Source organism: Enhydra lutris, unplaced genomic scaffold (genome assembly GCF_002288905.1).
Source record: "Enhydra lutris kenyoni isolate GAN:26980312 unplaced genomic scaffold, ASM228890v2 scaffoldscaffold20, whole genome shotgun sequence".
Lineage (NCBI taxonomy): Eukaryota > Metazoa > Chordata > Mammalia > Carnivora > Mustelidae > Enhydra > Enhydra lutris.
Genome location: NW_019154104.1, coordinates 29278244 through 29295661, shown reverse-complemented (window position 1 = coordinate 29295661; position 17418 = coordinate 29278244). Strand labels below are relative to the sequence as shown.

Here is a 17418-nt window from a genome sequence, read left to right as displayed (position 1 = left end):
GGCTCTCGGTTCAGGATAGCACATGTCTGCCCCCAGCACAGGGCCCAGCCCGCTGGAGACTGTCAGACCCACAGGCCGTGCTGTGGCTTCTTGGTCCCACAACACCCCCCCGCCCGCCCCCCAGGGGAGGCAGCTGCCGTCTTAGCCCAAACCCGGTGATCAAAGGCAGCAGTGTGAGTGCACAGACAGGGAGACAGACAAGGGACACGACTGTTCAGGTGGCTTCCACGGTCCCGCACTGGGAAGCATTCTCGGACCCCTCTCCCCTTGCACACATTCACGCGTTTACCCCAGGCAGGAAGCTGGGTGTGCGCAGAACTAAATGCACCCTGCCGGGGAGGTGTGTATCTTAGACAAGTCACTTAACTGAGCCTCAGTTTGCTGGACCGGAGAATGGGGTGATGTGGGGGTCAGGAGGCAAATGGGACTGTGAGCACGGAACAGCAGGCCTCGGGCCCAGGATGCTCTCTCTGGCTGGGCCACACCACAGCTCTGCTGCTTTATATCCCTGGGGAACGGGCTGCCCTGCTTCTCCCCGGGGACCCTGGGTAATGCCCCCGGGCAGACCCGCCACTCACCGTCGATGATTTCCTCCTTCACTTTGTGGAGCTCTCGGACCACCTCCTCGAGGATCTCCTGTAGCGAGCAGAGTGGGGAAGCTGGCTTTGCCGGGGGCTGTGTGTCCCCACAGGGCAAGGTTGGAGAATTTAAATGGGACACCCCTCCAGTCCCGCAGAAACCAGGGGTGGTCCCAGGGGTGGGGGCAGCCCTAGAGCAGGCTGGAGTGTCCAGGACAAGGGTGCTTTTCTGGTGATGACGGGGCTGTGGGCCCAGTGCTGAGCGTGGGCGCCCCCTTCCTCCTCTGCTAGTGCCCTGACAGACTTCCAGTCGCTCTGTGGAGCCTGCCTCACTGCGGGGACCCGAGAGGGTCCCAGCCACTGGCTCCCTCATGGCCACGCAGGAAAGGTCATGTTACCTGTTTCATCCGGTCCAAGTCTAAGGCATCCAGGGCCACGTCATTCACGCTCCCCACCGGCTTCATCCTGGGGAGGCAGGGCGCGGTAAGAGGGCGGCAGGGCCTGGCCACCACGCAGGGACGGTGCGGGAAAGCGGGCTGTGTGGGCCGGCCTCCAAGCGCGGGGCCGAGAACCCCGGAGCCAAGCATGGTCCTCTCCTATCGTCTTTCAAATGCTTTCTGCTTGGACCTCTGGCCACTCTGGAGCTACTCTAAAAGGATTCTAATGGCTCGTTTCCACCTCAAGAGGGTCTCGTGGGTCCTGTGACCGTACTTCCCAACTCTGGGCTACGGACGGGCTGTTTCTGATCTTGGAGCTCGTACACAGATGTGGCAATGCAGGTCACACGCCGCCCCCTCTGCAAAGAGACACCCGCTACTCCTCGTGAGGATTCTGGGTTCCTGGCTAACCTGAGGCTTATGGAAAGCTAGTGATGACGGCATTAAGTACAATTGCAAAATCCAAGTCGCACAGACCCCACTCCTCCTAAAGACATCCACTGCTGGTAACCGGTCCTAGAGTGTAACTCTTTTCAGGAAACATCCTTGGAAGTGGTTTTGCTCTTTTGAGGCATGGACTGCACTTTCTGAAAAGTTGCTGAACTAAGATTAGCTAGTTTGCTCTTCAACGTCTCATACATGAACCGTCCCTGGAAAATCCTGACACAATGCTCCTCTGACCACTCAGTCTTTTAAACCAGTGTGGAAGGGTCCACTGCCGGGATCCCCGCACCCCCTGGGGGGAGAACGGTGGTCTGGGCCTGCGGTCCGGGGAAATGTTTTGTCTCTCACGGTGAGGGATGGCGGACACGCGCGCCAGCTGGTAGGGCCGGCCTGGCTGCAGGGGCCGGTCTCTAGGGCGAGAGCAGGCCCTGCCGCTGCGGACCGCAGGGTGAGGGCCCCGACAAGCAGACCAGGGCTGCTTCTGGGCATGTGTCTGAAGGGAAGGAGACAGCCGTCCTGAGCCAGGGCCCCCCACCCCGGTCACGGCCGCATGACTGACAGGAGGCTCCGCGTGGAAACCAACCCAGGCGTCTGCTGGCGGACGGACGAAGATGCGGCAGGCACATGGGCCCGCCAGCCCCCACAACAGGGTGACCCTAGGGTGCGACGCAGAGTGAAACCGGTGGGGCAGAGAGACAAGCACAGCGTGGTCCCGCAGACGTGTGCCATCGCACGAGGCCAAACACCCAGAAACAGAGGCAGTGGCTGGCGGCCGGAGCTGGGGGGCAGCGGGGGAGGTCAAAGAGCACACAGCTCAGCGTGGGGGGAGACGAGGGAGATCTGGGGTCTCCCGTGCGCTATGGGGTCTACAGGGAGGCACACGGTGTCATGCACCCGAGAGCTGCTAAGCCAGCGGATCTGGAAACTGAGGCGGTGGCCGTGTCAGCTAACCTGACCTTGGGGAGCGCCTCGCTGCGTGCTCGTGGACGGGCATGCAAACGCGGACAGTGTTCGATGTCAGACCCTAATAGAGCTGGGAAAATGATCCCCTGAATAAGTCAAGATTAGTGGTCCAGTGCCCAAGCAGGAATTAAAAAAGAGCAGGGGCGCCTGGGTGGTTCAGTGGGTTAAGCGTCTGCCTTCGGCTCAGGTCATGATCCCAGGGTCCTGGGATCGAGCCTCAAATGGGTTCCCTGCTCAGCGGGGAGCCTGCTTCTCTCTCCCCCGTTCCCTCTTTCTCATAAATGTATAAAATCTTGGGGAAAAAGAAAAAAAAGCAAAGAGCGTGCCCTGCCCCCTGCCTGGCTGGACTCGAGGAGGAGGCCCAGTGCGGTTTGGAGGGAGCCTCACTTTGGATCCCGAAGGGAACGAGGTGCGGCCTGAGACCCCGGCCCCACACATCCGGCCTGCGGGCGCAGTGTCTGTCCCAGCAGCAATTTCCCGGGCCACCTGAGCAAACTGCGTCACCTCTCGGGGCCTCAGTTCCCCCACGTGCACCAACGCCCCCCATCCCACCCTGAGGACGACTGTCGCCACATGCCCCCTTCAGAGCCCTCTGTGAAAGCAGAGGACAGATTGGTCTCAGGGGTGGAGGGTCTCAGGGGTGCAGAACCCCAGCCCGAGGGGAAACAGCTCCAGACAGTATCCTTGCCGGGGCAAGGGACAGCTGGCTGCCCATCTGCGCTGCACCTGCTGGAAGTGCTGGGCCCGCTGCGGTGCAGCCCCAGTGGCCTGGGCCCCTCCCACCTCCTGCCTCCTGGGGCCTCGCTGGGCTCCTGCCACCTGCCTGTCCCCCTGCCCCCCTGCCCCTTCACAGCCGGAGGGAAAGTGCTGGTTCCCCACAGCACCCTGTGCCTACAGCTTGAGGACCAGGCCTCCCCCCCACACGAAGAAACTCAGCCTTTCCGGTGCATGACCCCTTGTGCCCCCTCGGAGCTCACCTCCCTCAGCCTTCCCCACCTGCGCCCCCTGCTAGCCCCCGTGGCGGCTGTCTGTCCTGTTAGCCGCAGGTTGGTCACAGGACCTCAGCACTTACCATCTCCAGCTTGGAAGGCTGTCCCCACTCTTTGCAAGGGCAGGCTCTCCTTAGCCGGGGCAACTCCAATGCTGCTCTGAGAGGCCTGCCCCAGCCCACGTGCTAAAGCACGTCTGCCCCTAGCACAGTCTGCCATGCCCCCTTGTCTTCCACACAGCACCTTGTGGGCAGCCGCGGCTGCCTTGTGCACAGGCCTCCGGATAGAAAATGAGCTCCTTACTGGCGGGGACCCGCTGGACCCAGCCCAGAACCTGGCTGACCACTGAGAGCCCGTTCCTGATGCCTGGCCCCTGTCATCCCGGTTCCTGCCAGCGGCGGCCGGAGCTCCCCGAGAGCCTGGCTAGCCTCTGCAAGACCCGGCGGCCCGCTCCGTGGGAAGGGCGACCCCGTCCAGCCTGGGCATGGCAGTGGAGACCTTTTCCAGCACGGGCTCCAGGGACCGGCAACCTGAGGCCACACTTGGCCTGCGTGACTGTGTGGCTGTCCTCCTCTCACTTCTGGGGCCCCTCCGTTTTGAATATTTCATCCTGCTATCACGCCAGCTTTGGGTTTGGGAATACAGTCAGGGAGACGTGGTTCTTCTGGGGGAAGGCGGCTGTGTGTGCTGTGGGCGGGGGCCGGGGGGGGTCCTGTCTGGGATCAGCTGTGTGGCGGCACATGGCTGTGGCTGGTGAGCACGTCCTATGTCCAGCGGTTGCCACCACACAGCTGTCGCAGGATGCAGGGGTTAACAGGCCTCTTTATGGGGCTGGGGAGGAGCGGAGGCCGGGAGAGGCCACCCGGCTTGCTGGAAGTCAGTCGGTGAGCCCGGAGCCGGGCTTCGATGTCAGCCTTACTTCACCGTGCCCCCAGGCCCCGGTCTCTCCCTCCGGGAGGGGGCAGCCAGGAGCAGGTCTTGCATGGCCCCTGCTGTCCCTCCAGCCCTGCCTGCCCCAGGTCTGAAGAACAGGCCACCCTTTCCCAGAGCAAGTTGTTAGGTGACAGGACACGGGGCGGGTTTGGGAGTGTTAGTCACAGGCAGGGACAGAGGAGGCCCCCGAGATGGGGCTGTTCGATACCTAGCGTGAGGCTGCGCCTGAAGGGGGCTCTTAGCTTCGGGGCTCTTGGCCACAGATGGGGTTCTAGGGCACGGAATGAAACAGACACGTGAATCGCCCCGTCGCCCGCCTCGGCCCCACCGGACTTGCAGCAACGCCTTCCCAGGGCCGCTCACCTGGACAGTAACGAGGACACGGGTTTCTCCACCGAGTTGCTCCGCTCCCAGGGCTTCCGGCCGGCCTCTGTCAATCCACACAGTGGATGGAGAGCCTCAGAGCTGGGAGGACTCTCAGCGGCCACCCCCCACCGCACCCCAGGCTGCTGGAGGCCCCCCACGTCTGAGGGCGCAAAGCTGCCCCGTCGGGAAGGTCGGCTTCGGGTGGAGCTGGAGACCTGGCTCTCTGCCCCCCGCCTCCCTTAGGGCCAGGTGGCCCTTGCAAGCTTGCGGAGGGCCCTGCTGTCACCCTGTGTCTCCCCGCTCAGGACACAGCTCCCAGTCCCTCGGCCTGGGTGCGGCCTGGCTCTGAGTCCTCTCACCCCGGCTGGGTCTCTTCTTGGGAGTGTGAGCCCTGCGGTCAGGGAGCCTCTTAACCGTGACCTCTGGGGTCGACCCACGACTCCAGCAAAGGGCTGAGTGGGGCGGAGGAAGCGCTGGGCCTGGCATTTCTCGGGGCGGCCCGCGGGCCCCGCACGGACACCCGCGGCCCGAGACGCGCGTCTGCTCCACGCCCTGTGCCCCACACTCCCTTCCTACTCGGGCCCTGAAAGCTGCTGCTCCTTCCATCTTCTAAGTGGTGCCGGATTAGTATTCCATTTTACTTCGAGAGAGCTGTTGGACTCAACCGAACTCCCTGGCTTTGCAGGTGAGCAGAGAGGCAGAAGAAAAACCCTGAGGGGCTGCAGGGAGGCCCGCTGTGGGTCTGAGGAGGGTCTCCCCAAGGTCACACAGGCGGGTGCACGCTGGGCCTGCACGCACGGAAGGTGGGACCACATCTAGGCTCCAGGCGTGTGGCCTTGAGCAAAATGCGTCACCTCCTAACCGGGAAACACAGAACCCTTCCCTGGGGCAGTGACGTGGGACAGGGAGGCGGGCGCAGGATCCTGAGTGCCCAGTGGCGGCTCTGAGGCGGAGAGGGCCCGGAGGGCAGTGTTAGGGGGTAGGCAGCCGCACCAGCCCATGAGCAGCCCTCCGCTGCGGGGCGCTGGCCGGCCTGCCCTCTCTGCCTCTCCCACCTCGCTGGGGAGGACCGGCCGGGCTCAGAGCAGATGCCGCACACAGTGTGCCGAACCAGCGGGAGCCCGGGCAAAGCGGCCTCTCCCCACCTGTGGCCTCCACAACCTCGTGCCCGTCGCAGGGCGGGACAGGGCGCCTTACCTGAGGAGTTAGGTGGCTGGCTGGCTGCTCGGGTCCCCGGGGATGGAGAGGTACTCGGCTCTTCCTGAAATGGGAAAGAACAGCTCTGCCCTCACGCTCTGTTTAGGAAGGCAGTCGGGGCAAGGGCAGGGTGCTCTGACCAGGCCACGGGGTAGCATCTGTTCCTCATATTTTCTTTTTTTTTTTTTTTAAAGATTTTATTTATTTATTTATGTGACAGAGATCACAAGTAGACAGAGAAGCAGGCAGAGAGAGAGAGAGAGAGAGAGAGGGAAGCAGGCTCCCCGCTGAGCAGAGAGCCCGATGCGGGACTCGATTCCAGGACCCTGAGATCATGACCCGAGCCGAAGGCAGCGGCCTAACCCACTGAGCCACCCAGGCGCCCCTGTTCCTCATATTTTCTAAGGAGCAGGTATTGCCTTAAGAATCAGCCAGACAGGGGTGCCTGAGTGGCTCAAAGGGTTAAGCCTCTGCCTTAGGCTCAGGTCATGATCCCAGGGTCCTGGGATTGAGCCCCACGGCGGGCTCTCTGCTGAGCAGAGAGCCTGCTTCCCTTCCTCTCTCTCTGCCTTCCTCTCCGCCTGATCGTGATCTCTGTCAAATAAATAAATAAAATCTTAAAAAAAAAAAATCAGGGGCACCTGGGTGGCTCAGTGGGTTAAAGCCTCTGCCTCGGCTCGGGTCATGATCCCAGGGTCCTGGGATCGAGCCCCGCATCAGGTTCTCTGCTCAGCGGTGATCCTGCCTCCCCCCCCCCCTCTGCCTGCCTCTCTTCCTGCTTGTGATCTCTGCCTGTCAAATAGATGGATAAAATCTTAAAAAAAAAAAAAAAAAAAAAATCAGCCAGACGATGAGCACCGCCATCAAGAGGCACAAACCCGCCACCTTGGTGGGGAGAGGGCTAGCCCCGGGGTGGGCGGGGAGGCACAAGGCTGTGGGGGGAGACGCGGGCTCCTGCAGGGCGGGGCAGACCTTCTCAGTGGCCGGCAACAAGCCCTGCCCATAAGGGAGTCCCCGCCAGCTCACGCGGCCGGCCCGCAGCAGAACAGATGCGGCCCGAGCTCTGGGGACCTTCTGCTCCCTGGTCCCCCCAAACTCTCCTGTCCCTCCTGTGAACCTCCTGGTGAAGTTTCTGTCACAGGTACGTCCAAGCCGGGTGCATATCTGTGCCCCAAAGGCCTAGTGTCTCCCACCAGCAGGCACATGGGACGGCGAGGGCTGGGGTCTGCTTACCGCTTGGCTTTCATCTTCCTTTTTATCTGCCGGCCTGTCTGTCTGGGAGGCTGCTTTTCTCCTAACACAAGGAGGAAGAAGGTGCAAATCAGCTCCTGAAGGTTCTCACACGGACCCAGATGCCTCTGCCAGACACAGCCTGGGCCTCAGAGGAACCTGTGGTGGGGATCTGACCGCACTTTGGTGTGAAGGAGGCAAATGTTCACGTGGCCATGATGATGCCCAGGGGAGTGTCTGGGCCTTCTGTGCTCGTCCCATGACCCTGGGCACAAAACGGGTCTGGGCAGGGAAAACAGGGCCCGGGGGACATTCCTACGTCTGTTTACAGCACCTGAGGGTGGGAAGAAGTTGGTTTGCACCCTGTCCACGTTCCCTGGGGGCCTGGGTTTGGCCACGTGGCAGCTCTGCTCCCAGGACACTGAAGGAAGGCCAGGCCACGGGGGACCAGGAGAGGCGCCCCGGGTCACAGGTCAGTGCTGGGGGAGCATTCGGTCTTCAGGTTGACTGGCTTGGGTAAGGGAACCCCACACCCTTCTGGGAAGGAGAGAGACCTCGGAACTTAGTCCTATAGCCACACCCTCCCTGCTCTGGAAAACCACGGTGAGCCTGCCCCGCTCAGAAAGGGGAGGACCCCGGAGAGCTGGGACTGATATCCTCTGCTCCGTCTGCCTGCTCCGCACTTGCCTGGACGCCATCTCTCAGCCTCTGAAGCCCGCCCCTACGTCTCAGCCTCCGTGCTTATCTCCATCTGGCTGACTCCCATATCTACAGGGCCTTAGTGTTCCCCGGAGACAGGCCGCTCGGGCTCGCAAAGCTGCCGGAGCACGCAGCACGTGGAACTCAGGAGGCGAGGCTGTCACTGCCGAGGGACAGGCCCGCAGGGAGCTGTTCCTCCTAGAAACCGGGGGACGCCTCCCCGCCAACCTCTTCCTCATAAGAAGGAAGCCAATTCTGGGGCGCCTGGATGGCTCAGTTGGTGAAGTGTCTGCCTTCGGCTCAGGTCATGATCTCTGGGTCCTGGGATCGAGCCCCGCATTGGGCTCTCTGCTCAGCAGGGAGCCTGCTTCCCCTTTCTCTGCCTGCCTCTCTGCTTACTTGTCAAATAAGTAAATAAAATCTTTAAAAAAACCCCAAAAAACAATACCCCCCCCCCAAATATACTTTAACACAAGGCCCTGCTCACCTCTGGGAGATGGAGCCTGACATATCTGCGAACGAGGGTATCTCCTGCAGCTGACCTGCGGTCACTTTCCTCCATGCCCTGGGCTCCAGGCCCAGTGGCTTTCTCAGCCTTCCCAGTGCTGTTTATTGCCCACTCGCCTTAGCCTGGACAAGCGTTCGCTTCCTTCCCGGCTGTGCTTGTGTGGAACCTCCTCTGCGAAGGCCTCCTGGCTTTCCCCAGGGAATGGCTTGCACTGGCATGTAGCCCCAATGCCCTGTGAGCCTCCATTCTGTTGTGTGACAGCTGCTCACAGTCTGTCCCTGCTCTTGGTTACCTGTGTGTGCCGTGGTTCAACCTCACGGCTCCCTTTGCCACTCCCAGCGGGTTCCCTCTGCTGTCCCTGGCCACGTGTGCAGGGGCCCTGGGCAGGAACCGTTGGCACTGCCCCTGCTGCAAAGCACCAGGCCATGCGCCTGCCCTCCGGGGGCCTGGGTTCCCGTCATTCTCACAGAGCTGTGTGCACTTAACAAGGGGCTGCCCTACTGTCCGGTTCTCACGCAGCGCGAGCCCAATTGAGGGCAGGGAAGCAGCCAGAGACTGAGAGAGGTGTTGGGGGGGTGGGAGTCACAGTTGGAGTGAGGCCGGGTGCAGCTGGGCACAAGGAGCATTCTGATTGGCCCGGGGAGCCACGGCGCCGGCAACCTCTGTCAGCACACTCCTGGGGGCACGCCACGCTTACAAGGGACAGCCAAGCTCCGCAGCCCCTCTGAGGAGGAGCTGCTTAGCCCCTCGGCCGCCGCATCAGCGGGGGAGCGACTGTGAGGCACAGTGACAGGCCGTTGGCCGGAAGCACGCCTGCTGGTGTGGCAGAGAAGGGCTGAGCAGCCCTGGGCCCCGGCACCCAGCCAGCACGTGGACGGAACTCTTGTTCCGTCTCCCAGGGTGGTGTCCTCTGGGCTCCTGCCACTTCAGAAGGCCCCTCCCTGTGCCCCACCACGAGCGCCCCTACAGGACCGGCCCCACAGCTTGCATTCGCTGTGGGAGACTCTGGGCCGTGCAGGCTCCGGGACATCTCATTTCTGTTGGGATGTTAAGTGTGGGAAATGAGCCTCTTGCCCCAGAACCGATCTCCGAGATGATCTCCAAATTTCCCTCTGCTGGGAACAGGGCTGGTCCAAGGGAAGCTGTGGGAACCAGATGAAGAGGGGCTGAGAGCCGAGAGGACTCCGCTCGGCTTGCTGCTTCAGGCTGGGCCCTGGAGAAGGGGAGCCTGACAGTCCCCTGCTTGGCTGAGCCCAGGTGACAGTGGGCCCTGGGGCTGGGCAAAGGCTGCACTTGGACACCGAGGAGCAGGAGATCCCTGCCAAGTAGCTGAGTCTGGGGGGGACTGAACACCCACCTCTTGGCCAGCAGCTTGTTCATTTCTTCCATGAGGCCTCCTCCACCACCCCCACTGCTCGCGCGGTTGGTGTCAGACTTGGAGGTCCCGCTGGGACTGGAGCCTCCGGATGCATCTTCTGGCTAAGGGGTAAGGACGCAGCGTTTTAGGCTGGTGTCTGTGGTGGGATGTCGCTGGGGGCGGGTGCAGGCCAGCGTGGACAGGATTCCTACAATGGTGGCACTGGAAGAGGCCCGAGGCTCTCGAATCCCATCTCCCCGCCCTAAGCCCCCAGCCTCACAGGTGACCCAATAAGAGCCCAGCAAGGGCCCAGGACTGGCTGGTCCCAGTTAGACACTGCCCAGCTCTGCTGACTCATGTCAGTGCCCTTGCTACGGTGGGTGAGCCATGACCGGGAGAAGGCAGTTCTTGGGAAAGAAGCCAAATTCTGTCTCGGAGGTATTGCCAGAACCCTAGCCGCACTCCGCTGCCCCGTGGCTGCTCCCCGTTCCAGGCCGCCGGCCTCTAGGGCGGGCGTGGGAGGCAGGAGGACCCAGATCCAGGACACCTGGGCCTGAGTCTGAACCCTGCAGCCGCCCGCCGCCTGCTGGGCCAATTGCACCCGTGGCCATGCGTCAGTCTCCCCACTGGCCTGGGGCTGCTGCTTGCCAGGTGGCGGAGCTGGGGGGCCTTCCCCATGCCTTGCAGATGAGGGAAGGCACTGCCCGTTGGGCAGCTAGAAAGCGGCGCCCGGCCCGCCTGCCCGCCCCCGTGGACACTTACCCGCTGGACTCTCCTCAGCTTGGCCCCAGCCAAGGCAGCAGCCAGTCCGGACACGGAGCTCTCGTCGTGGCTGGCACCCTGGGCTCCTCCGGCTGGCAGTGGGGGTGGGGGCGGGGGGGTGGACCCCGTGGAAGGAGGTGGGACGGGGGGGGGGGGGGGGGGTGGGGGCCCGCTACACGAGAGGGGGGCACTGGCTGCAGATGAGGGGTGCCCCGGTGGGAGGATGGGTCCTGAAAGGCAAGGGTGGGGCTTAGTCGGTCCCCAGTTCCCAGTTGCTAACTTCTCTGGAAGAAGGGACAGAGGGCAGCCTGGTCCTCTGAGGGATAAGCTCAAGGTGCTTCTTCCAGGAAGCTCCCGTGGAATGAGCCCAGCCCTGGTCCGTCACTCCCAAACCCGGTGTCCCCAGCATTCTGGGCCTTGGAGGGACCCGGAGTGTCACGTACTTAACATCCCTTGAGCTCAGCCTTCTCTTGCTCTAATGGTGGTCTTCCCATGAGAGATGAGGTGCTTTGGTAGCACTAATTCTATCTCTTTTTACTTCCCTGTACCCAGAGCCTCCCCAGGGACCAGCCCCTGTGGGTCCCTGAGAGGCAGCTGTGACTGACCCGTGGCCTGTGGGGCTGTGGTGGGTAACTGAGGCCGCAGGGCAGAGTGGGACATATGTTAGGGAGCCATGCTGAGCGCTGGGCTGTCCTCGGCCCACAATCCACACAGCATCCCCCCAGCACCCAGTGAGCCCCCACCGTGTGGCCAGCACGGTGCCAGGGCTGGTGAAAGTGGCCACGGGCTCTCTGTCATGGCCTTGCGGGCAAGGAGTGAGCCAGCCACACAGACGGAGGCAGGTCTGTAACGGCAACAGGACGGCAGGAGCTCTTGGGGTGGGCACATGGGGGCCCGTGGGGGAGGGGCTCCAACAGCAGAGCCAGATGTTCAGACTTCCTTGGGGAAGTGGCCGCGGTGCTGGGATGGTGACAGAGGGGCAGGAGTTGAGTTTGGTGAAGGAGTGAGGTTGGGGTCAGAAGAGGGTGGGAAGTGCCAGAGAGACACTGGACAACATGGAAGGGACCGCCAGGAGGCCAGCTTGGTTGGGGCGACGACGTGTGACTGGGGGCCCCCAGGGGATCTTGGTGCAGAAGTCTAGCTGAGAGGAGGTGCTACCGGCCAGCATGTCCGAGTGGGGGCTCTTGCCACTGGGCAGGGGTGGTACTCGGTCTTCCTGTCAGCGAACCGGGGTACACTCCTGGCACAGGGTGCCGGTGGGCAGTGTGCAAACGCAGGATCTGGAGGCACCCACTGGCCGGGGGAGTCCCGGGCTTACTCATCGGCACTGCCCGCCTTCAGGGAGCCTTCTCCAGCCTCCCTGAGCTCAGGTGCAGTCAACGGTGAGGATGATCCTGCCCCTTGTCCGGAGGGCTTCTGACTCCCGGGGCAGGCGCGGCCCGCCTCCGTGTGGCCTCGCAGCTCGCACTGACTTGGTCACCACGTGGGCACTGGGACGGCTCAGTGTGCTCCACTCGTTTGTGCCCCTGACCGGACACCGAGCTCCCTTGGGCCGGGGCCGCATGTGCCTGGCTCAGTGCGGTGTGTCCCTAGCCCTCCACACGGTGCCAGAGCCACAGCCCGTGTCCATGCAGCATCTACTTGGACAGCCAGTGCTGGGGGACCAGAGGCCGGCGGGTAAGGGCCGGGCCGAGCTGAGCTCATCCCCTCCCCCCAGCTCTGTCCCCTAGTCTCTCTGCTTTCAGTGGATGGGACTGTCACACAGAGACCCAGGCAGCAAGCAGCTCTTCACGGAGGGCGCGAGGTGCCCCGCGAAGGGGCTGGGCGCGGCGAGGGCAGCAGGCCCCAGAGGGGCGCTCACCTGCGGCCGAGGTTCTTCTCTCCAGAGACTCTTGCCGCTGCTGCTGGTGCTGCTGCTCCATCACTTGTCTGGAAAACAACAGCAGAGCAAGCCTGACGTCCCGGAGAGAACAATGTGGCTCTGTGTCCCGAGCGCGGGCTGCAGAGTCGGGTGTCGCTGGCACTCCCTGAGAGCCGCTGCATGCCCGGGGCTGGGGGCCTTGGCCGTGAGCTTGCCCCGTCCGCCCCGGCCCTGTCTGCTGGGCTCTCTGTCGTCACTCAAAGGAGGCGGGGCATGTGACTGGTTCCAAGTCCCCAAATAGGCAAGGGCTGGTGGCACCCCCTGAACAGGGAGCCCCTCATAAAGGCTGGGGCAACCATCTAGCTGAGTGATTAAGCTTCTCCCCAGGCTGGACGTGCCCATCTGGGTTTTGGGGGCCTCTGGCCTCAGCAGACCTGACCTGGGGGCCCCCATTCTTATTACACCTAAGTTTCCCGGAACAGTTTAGGCATTGCTGGTTGCTGGGAGAAGCGGACCCTAAGGCTGCAGCACGTCCTCATTCATTTTACCCCAGATCCAGCCACAGACTAGGCCTCTGTTAGCAATGCTACGTGTGCCCCAGTGGGCACGAACCTCCCTGCTCCTTCAGGCAGAGTGACCTCGGTGCTCTTGAGGGCAGGTCGTGTGAGGATACCGACGCACAGATATGTCTACAGAACCTGGGACTGAGATGCTGGGGCGGAAGGGGGCTCGAGGAGTCACGCACACCCTGGAGAGTAGCCAAGCTTCGACGGGCGTTCACCCACTCTAATTTGCTCTGCCCGGGAAGCACAGGGCAGCTACTCTGGGAGGCAAGCAGCGGTCTCCGCCTGGCGGGGAAGGCGGGAAGGGCGGCGGGCAGAGCGGGAGATTGGCGGTCGTGTCGCGCTGTATCCTCGGTTCAGAGCGAGCTGGTGCGTCTCTGGTGGGGGAAGCAGGCACACGGCCACTGCTCAGCAAGTGCTCTGGGAAGTGGTAAGTGCGTGGAGAAAGGAAAAAACACGGCTGCTTTCCTCTGCGAGAAAAGCCGGTGATACAGCACCTCCCCAGAGGGACCCGACATCACTGCAAAGACCACTGGGAGGTAGTGAGCTTTCTGGTTCCTGCTTTGGGACGGTGGCTTTGTGAGCACCGACAAGTCACGCCCCTTCCCTGGGCCTCAGCTGCTTCTCTGGAGAGGCAGCGACAACACCTGTACGGGGGGCTCTTGGAAGGGCTCTGTGTGATCCCTACGAGATCATGGAAAAGACCTTTCTGGGACGAAACGTGTTTGAAAAGCTCCCAGCAATGCTTGCATCAGCTTTTCTATCCAAACTGCTGAAACATCCCCAAACTCCAACTTTCCCAGCAGGATCCACATGCTTAGATGCCCTCAGCAAAATGAAGGCGCTTGGGAATCCTTAAAAATCAGGTGTGGACTGAAGAACTTGTTTGCGAGAGAATACAAGGTTCTGGTGTTGGAATCAACATAAGTCACCTCTCCCTGGGGCCTCCCTCTGTGAGGTGTCACCCCCACCCGCACCCAGTGGCCTGTGTTGACTCCTGCAGTGGAGAGCCGGGCCTCCAGGGGGCGCTCCGGCCCACGGGCAGCGGACTGCAGGTGGCCTGGAGAGGGAATGCCGGGCGTGGGTGGGCGTGGGTGGCGGCCGAGGTGACGCAGGGTAGTGGTTGACCAGTTCCAGGAGATCTGCTTGGTCCCATCTGCTGCCTACACTGACTCCTGAGTCCGGTGGGGCTCAAGCACACCCTTCTTGGGGTGGAAGCAGCCCCAGGACCTGAGAGGGCGGAGCTGGGGCCAGACGGGCTGCCGGTCCTTGTTCTCCCTAACTTTTTGTTACTTTGGGCAAGTCCTTTCTGCTCTCCTGGCTCGTGTGAGGGACGGTACCTGTAGCAGCAGCCCCGGAGGTCAGGGTGAGGAGTAGAACTAGCCCAAACCGGTACGAGCCCTTCACAAATGGCAACGTGCTGTACTGCGGCCAGGCCAGAAGACAGGCCCACGGGATTGAGACCGGTAGGAACTGACGAAAGGAGTGTCTCCGGCCTGCAGGCAGCGTACAAGCACATTCCCATCTCTACCTCATCTCTTTGAGGCGAGTGGAGCGAGAACACCACTGTTGTGTTCCAATAGGAAACAGGCCTAGAGCAGGAACCCGCCCACGGTTCCAGAGAACCCCGTCACAGCCAGCAGGCTCCCAGAGGTTATCGAGCCATGTGTGGCCTTTACTCCTCAGAGTCAGGGAGAGGCTAGAGGCAGGAGGGCCCTGGAGATCCTCCCAGTCAGCCGAGGGGTAGGCACGGGGCCTCCCCAACTCCCAGCCCAGGATTCCACATGAGCTCAGCTGCAGGCCCCCGGCTCAGCCCCTTTTCTGAGAACCTGGGTGGGGAGGGCCTGCACCAGGTCCAGGTCCTGGACACAGCTCCCACAGAGCCCAATCTGGAGCCTCTCAGAGACGCAGAGCCCCTGCCAAGGCGATGGCAGGCTCCTCCCTGGCCCTGCCTTCCCTGGCAACATGACCTGGGGCAGCTGCTCCTTCCTTGGCCACCATGAACTCTTCTGTAACTCCTGGGCAATGACAGTGGCCCTTTCTCCCAGTTCAGGAGCTTTAGAAACTCCCTGGAGGGGGGGTGGGTGTCAACCTATGGCCCACACCCCACAGGAGCTGCCGGCTCCACAGGCTGGCAAACAAGGACACCCCCACAGCCCCGGCCAGGCTGTTGGAGAGCAGTGGCAGCCCCCGCAGGGCGTTCATGGCCTCTGTCCACCTGTCTCAGCCACGAGGTCAGTGGGCTGGGGTTACGATCCTCCTGAGGCCGTGGCCCTGCCCGAGGCATCCAGTGAGGGAGTGTCGGGCAGCACAGCATGAAGCCCAGGCCACAGGCCTCAGGCAGACAGCCCTGGGTGTCCACCGCCCAGCTCCAGCAGCGTGGCCTTGGTCATGTTACCGAACCCCTCCACAGCGTGACAACCGCCTTCTGACACATGGGGGAGGCTTGAGTTCAGTAAGAGGGACCAGCACCCGGGGTGCTGCAGACTGGAAGTCTCCATGAGACCACACGTTCCCTTCCTCACCCTGGCAAAGCTGCAGAGGCCTGGCTCCCGCTTCCCTCTGGTCAGGCCTGTCCCCCGCCCAGTGACTGTTTCTGGGAGTCGAAGGGCCACTGGCCCTGCTGGGTGCAGGATTACCTTCTCTGGATGTCCATCTCTTCAGGAGAGGGGCCATTCTGCACCTGACGCTGCGTGGAGGGGCCTGTGGGACAGAGAAGCACAGAAGCACAGAGGTTAGCGAAGAAAGGCCCTGGCGAGCGAACCTGGAACTCTCCCGCCTCTGCCCTCCTGGCCCACAGGAGCCGTCCCTGACCTCTCAACAGGCCCAACACCGCCCCCAGCCTGTCCCCTCCATCACCTCTCTGTCCCTGTCCTGGGGCTCTTCTCCCAGAGCCCATGAACCAGACTGTGTTGCTCCCACGGCTCAGAGACAGTCCAGCTTCTGAGCCCTCTCCCCTCCCTCTAGGACCACGCCCGCTGTGTGCTCTGCACATGGCACAAGGCCGTTCCTCCTAACACCACCAGCGGCACCACCAAACCAGGAGATCCGTCCTGTCCTCCTCGTGAGCAAAGGACTGACCCTCATGGTGGGTGAAGCGTCTGAGCCAGGGACTTGCAGTTGGTCTGGTGCAGCCGCAGCCTCGGCTCCTCACCATGATGCAGGGCCCGTCAGCCCGCCATCTGGGAGCCTGCAGCTGTGGGCACAGCGAGGCAGGGACGGCAGAGGCGGTCACTGGCCGGGCCACACCCTGGCCCTGCTGCAGGGGCCTGTGCTCCGATGGGGAGTGGGTGCCGAGCCACATTCACAAGAAAAGACAGGCTTCCGCCCCAAACTGAGAAAAGGCTGATTGTTCTTTCTCTTTGCCAGCTCGGGTGTCACTGGGGAATGGCACAGAGTCACAGGGACAGGGCAGAGTCTGGGCAGGCCGGTCTCATTCTTCCCTGACCACATGGGGAAGGGGCTTGTCTCCTCCCTAGGACAAAATGGCAGCCCACTCAGCCCACAACAAAATCCACCATGTGTAGAAGGCTTCTTGCACAAGTGCTCCGAGCTGCTGAGGGATTAGCACGTCGTCCCCCGGATCTGGGGCACAGCGGGAGAGACAGCAACGGAACCTCAGAGCGGAAATGGATCATCTGGGGCAGGCCTCCGGCCAGAGCACAGGAGTCTCCTGTGTGCCTCCCAGGCCGGTCCTCCTGCCTGATCCCAGCAACAGACGACACTACCTCCTGTGACCACAGGCTTTCTGCCGCAGAAGTCTCAAACCTACCTATCCTCAAAGACCCTGTCCCCACCACCAGGTGGGACACAACATGGGTCGAATCTTTTCATGCCCAAAGTGAGCTTCCACGGTCAGCAGCTTCCAGACCTTGCTGTCCTGGGCCCCAGTATCATCTCCAGTCAAGTTTTCAGCGAGCCACGCCTTGCTGCCTTGCTAGCCCGTGTCAATGTTTCAGTGGGGGAAGGAAGAGGATCCAGAAGGCAGGCACTGGGCCTGCTGCTTGGTGGGAGGAGAGGGCCTCCCAGCACTCAAGGGAAGATGCTTCCCGGGGTGGACCTGCCTAACCCTGCCCTTGCTTGGTGCCTTCTGCTGCGCTCAGAGCATGGGTGGCAGAGAAGGGGTCGGCACATGGACAGACATGGCTTCTGTAAATGCTGGTGGGGCGGCCTGGCACTCGACAGGCATGAGATCGTGAGCTTTCTCTCCCCATCACTAAACACATTTGTAAAAGGAAGTTATTAAACATATACCACTTTGTTCTTTTTTTTTACAATAATTGTTTTTTCTGACTCTAAGTAACATATGTGTTCAGGACAGACATTAAAAAATTTAAAACAGGGCACCTGGGTGGCTCAGTTGGTTGAGTGACTGCCTTTGGCTCAGGTCATGATCCTGGAGTCCTGGGATCGAGTCCTACATCGGGCTCCCAGCTCCACGGGGAGTCTGCTTTTCCCTCTGACCTTCTCCCCTCTCACGCTCTTTCTCAAATAAATAAAATCTTAAAAAAAAATTTAAAACAAATTCAAA

The 17418-nt window shown here is 61.9% G+C and overlaps 1 protein-coding gene across 2 annotated transcripts in view; it reads right to left on the bottom strand.

Moving 5' to 3' along the window:
* LOC111148488 (Enah/Vasp-like) overlaps nucleotides 1-17418 on the bottom strand; it is a 144346-nt gene that overhangs the window by 1444 nt on the left and 125484 nt on the right. For both annotated transcript variants that reach the window (XM_022505069.1, XM_022505068.1), the window contains exons 4-13: nucleotides 15527-15590; nucleotides 12325-12392; nucleotides 10464-10693; nucleotides 9702-9823; nucleotides 7141-7201; nucleotides 5908-5971; nucleotides 4708-4774; nucleotides 4553-4615; nucleotides 977-1043; nucleotides 579-636 (exon numbers count right to left, since the gene is read on the bottom strand). In XM_022505069.1, the coding sequence (XP_022360777.1) occupies nucleotides 579-636; nucleotides 977-1043; nucleotides 4553-4615; nucleotides 4708-4774; nucleotides 5908-5971; nucleotides 7141-7201; nucleotides 9702-9823; nucleotides 10464-10693; nucleotides 12325-12392; nucleotides 15527-15590 (864 nt within the window). The remainder of the gene's footprint in view (nucleotides 1-578; nucleotides 637-976; nucleotides 1044-4552; nucleotides 4616-4707; nucleotides 4775-5907; nucleotides 5972-7140; nucleotides 7202-9701; nucleotides 9824-10463; nucleotides 10694-12324; nucleotides 12393-15526; nucleotides 15591-17418) is intronic.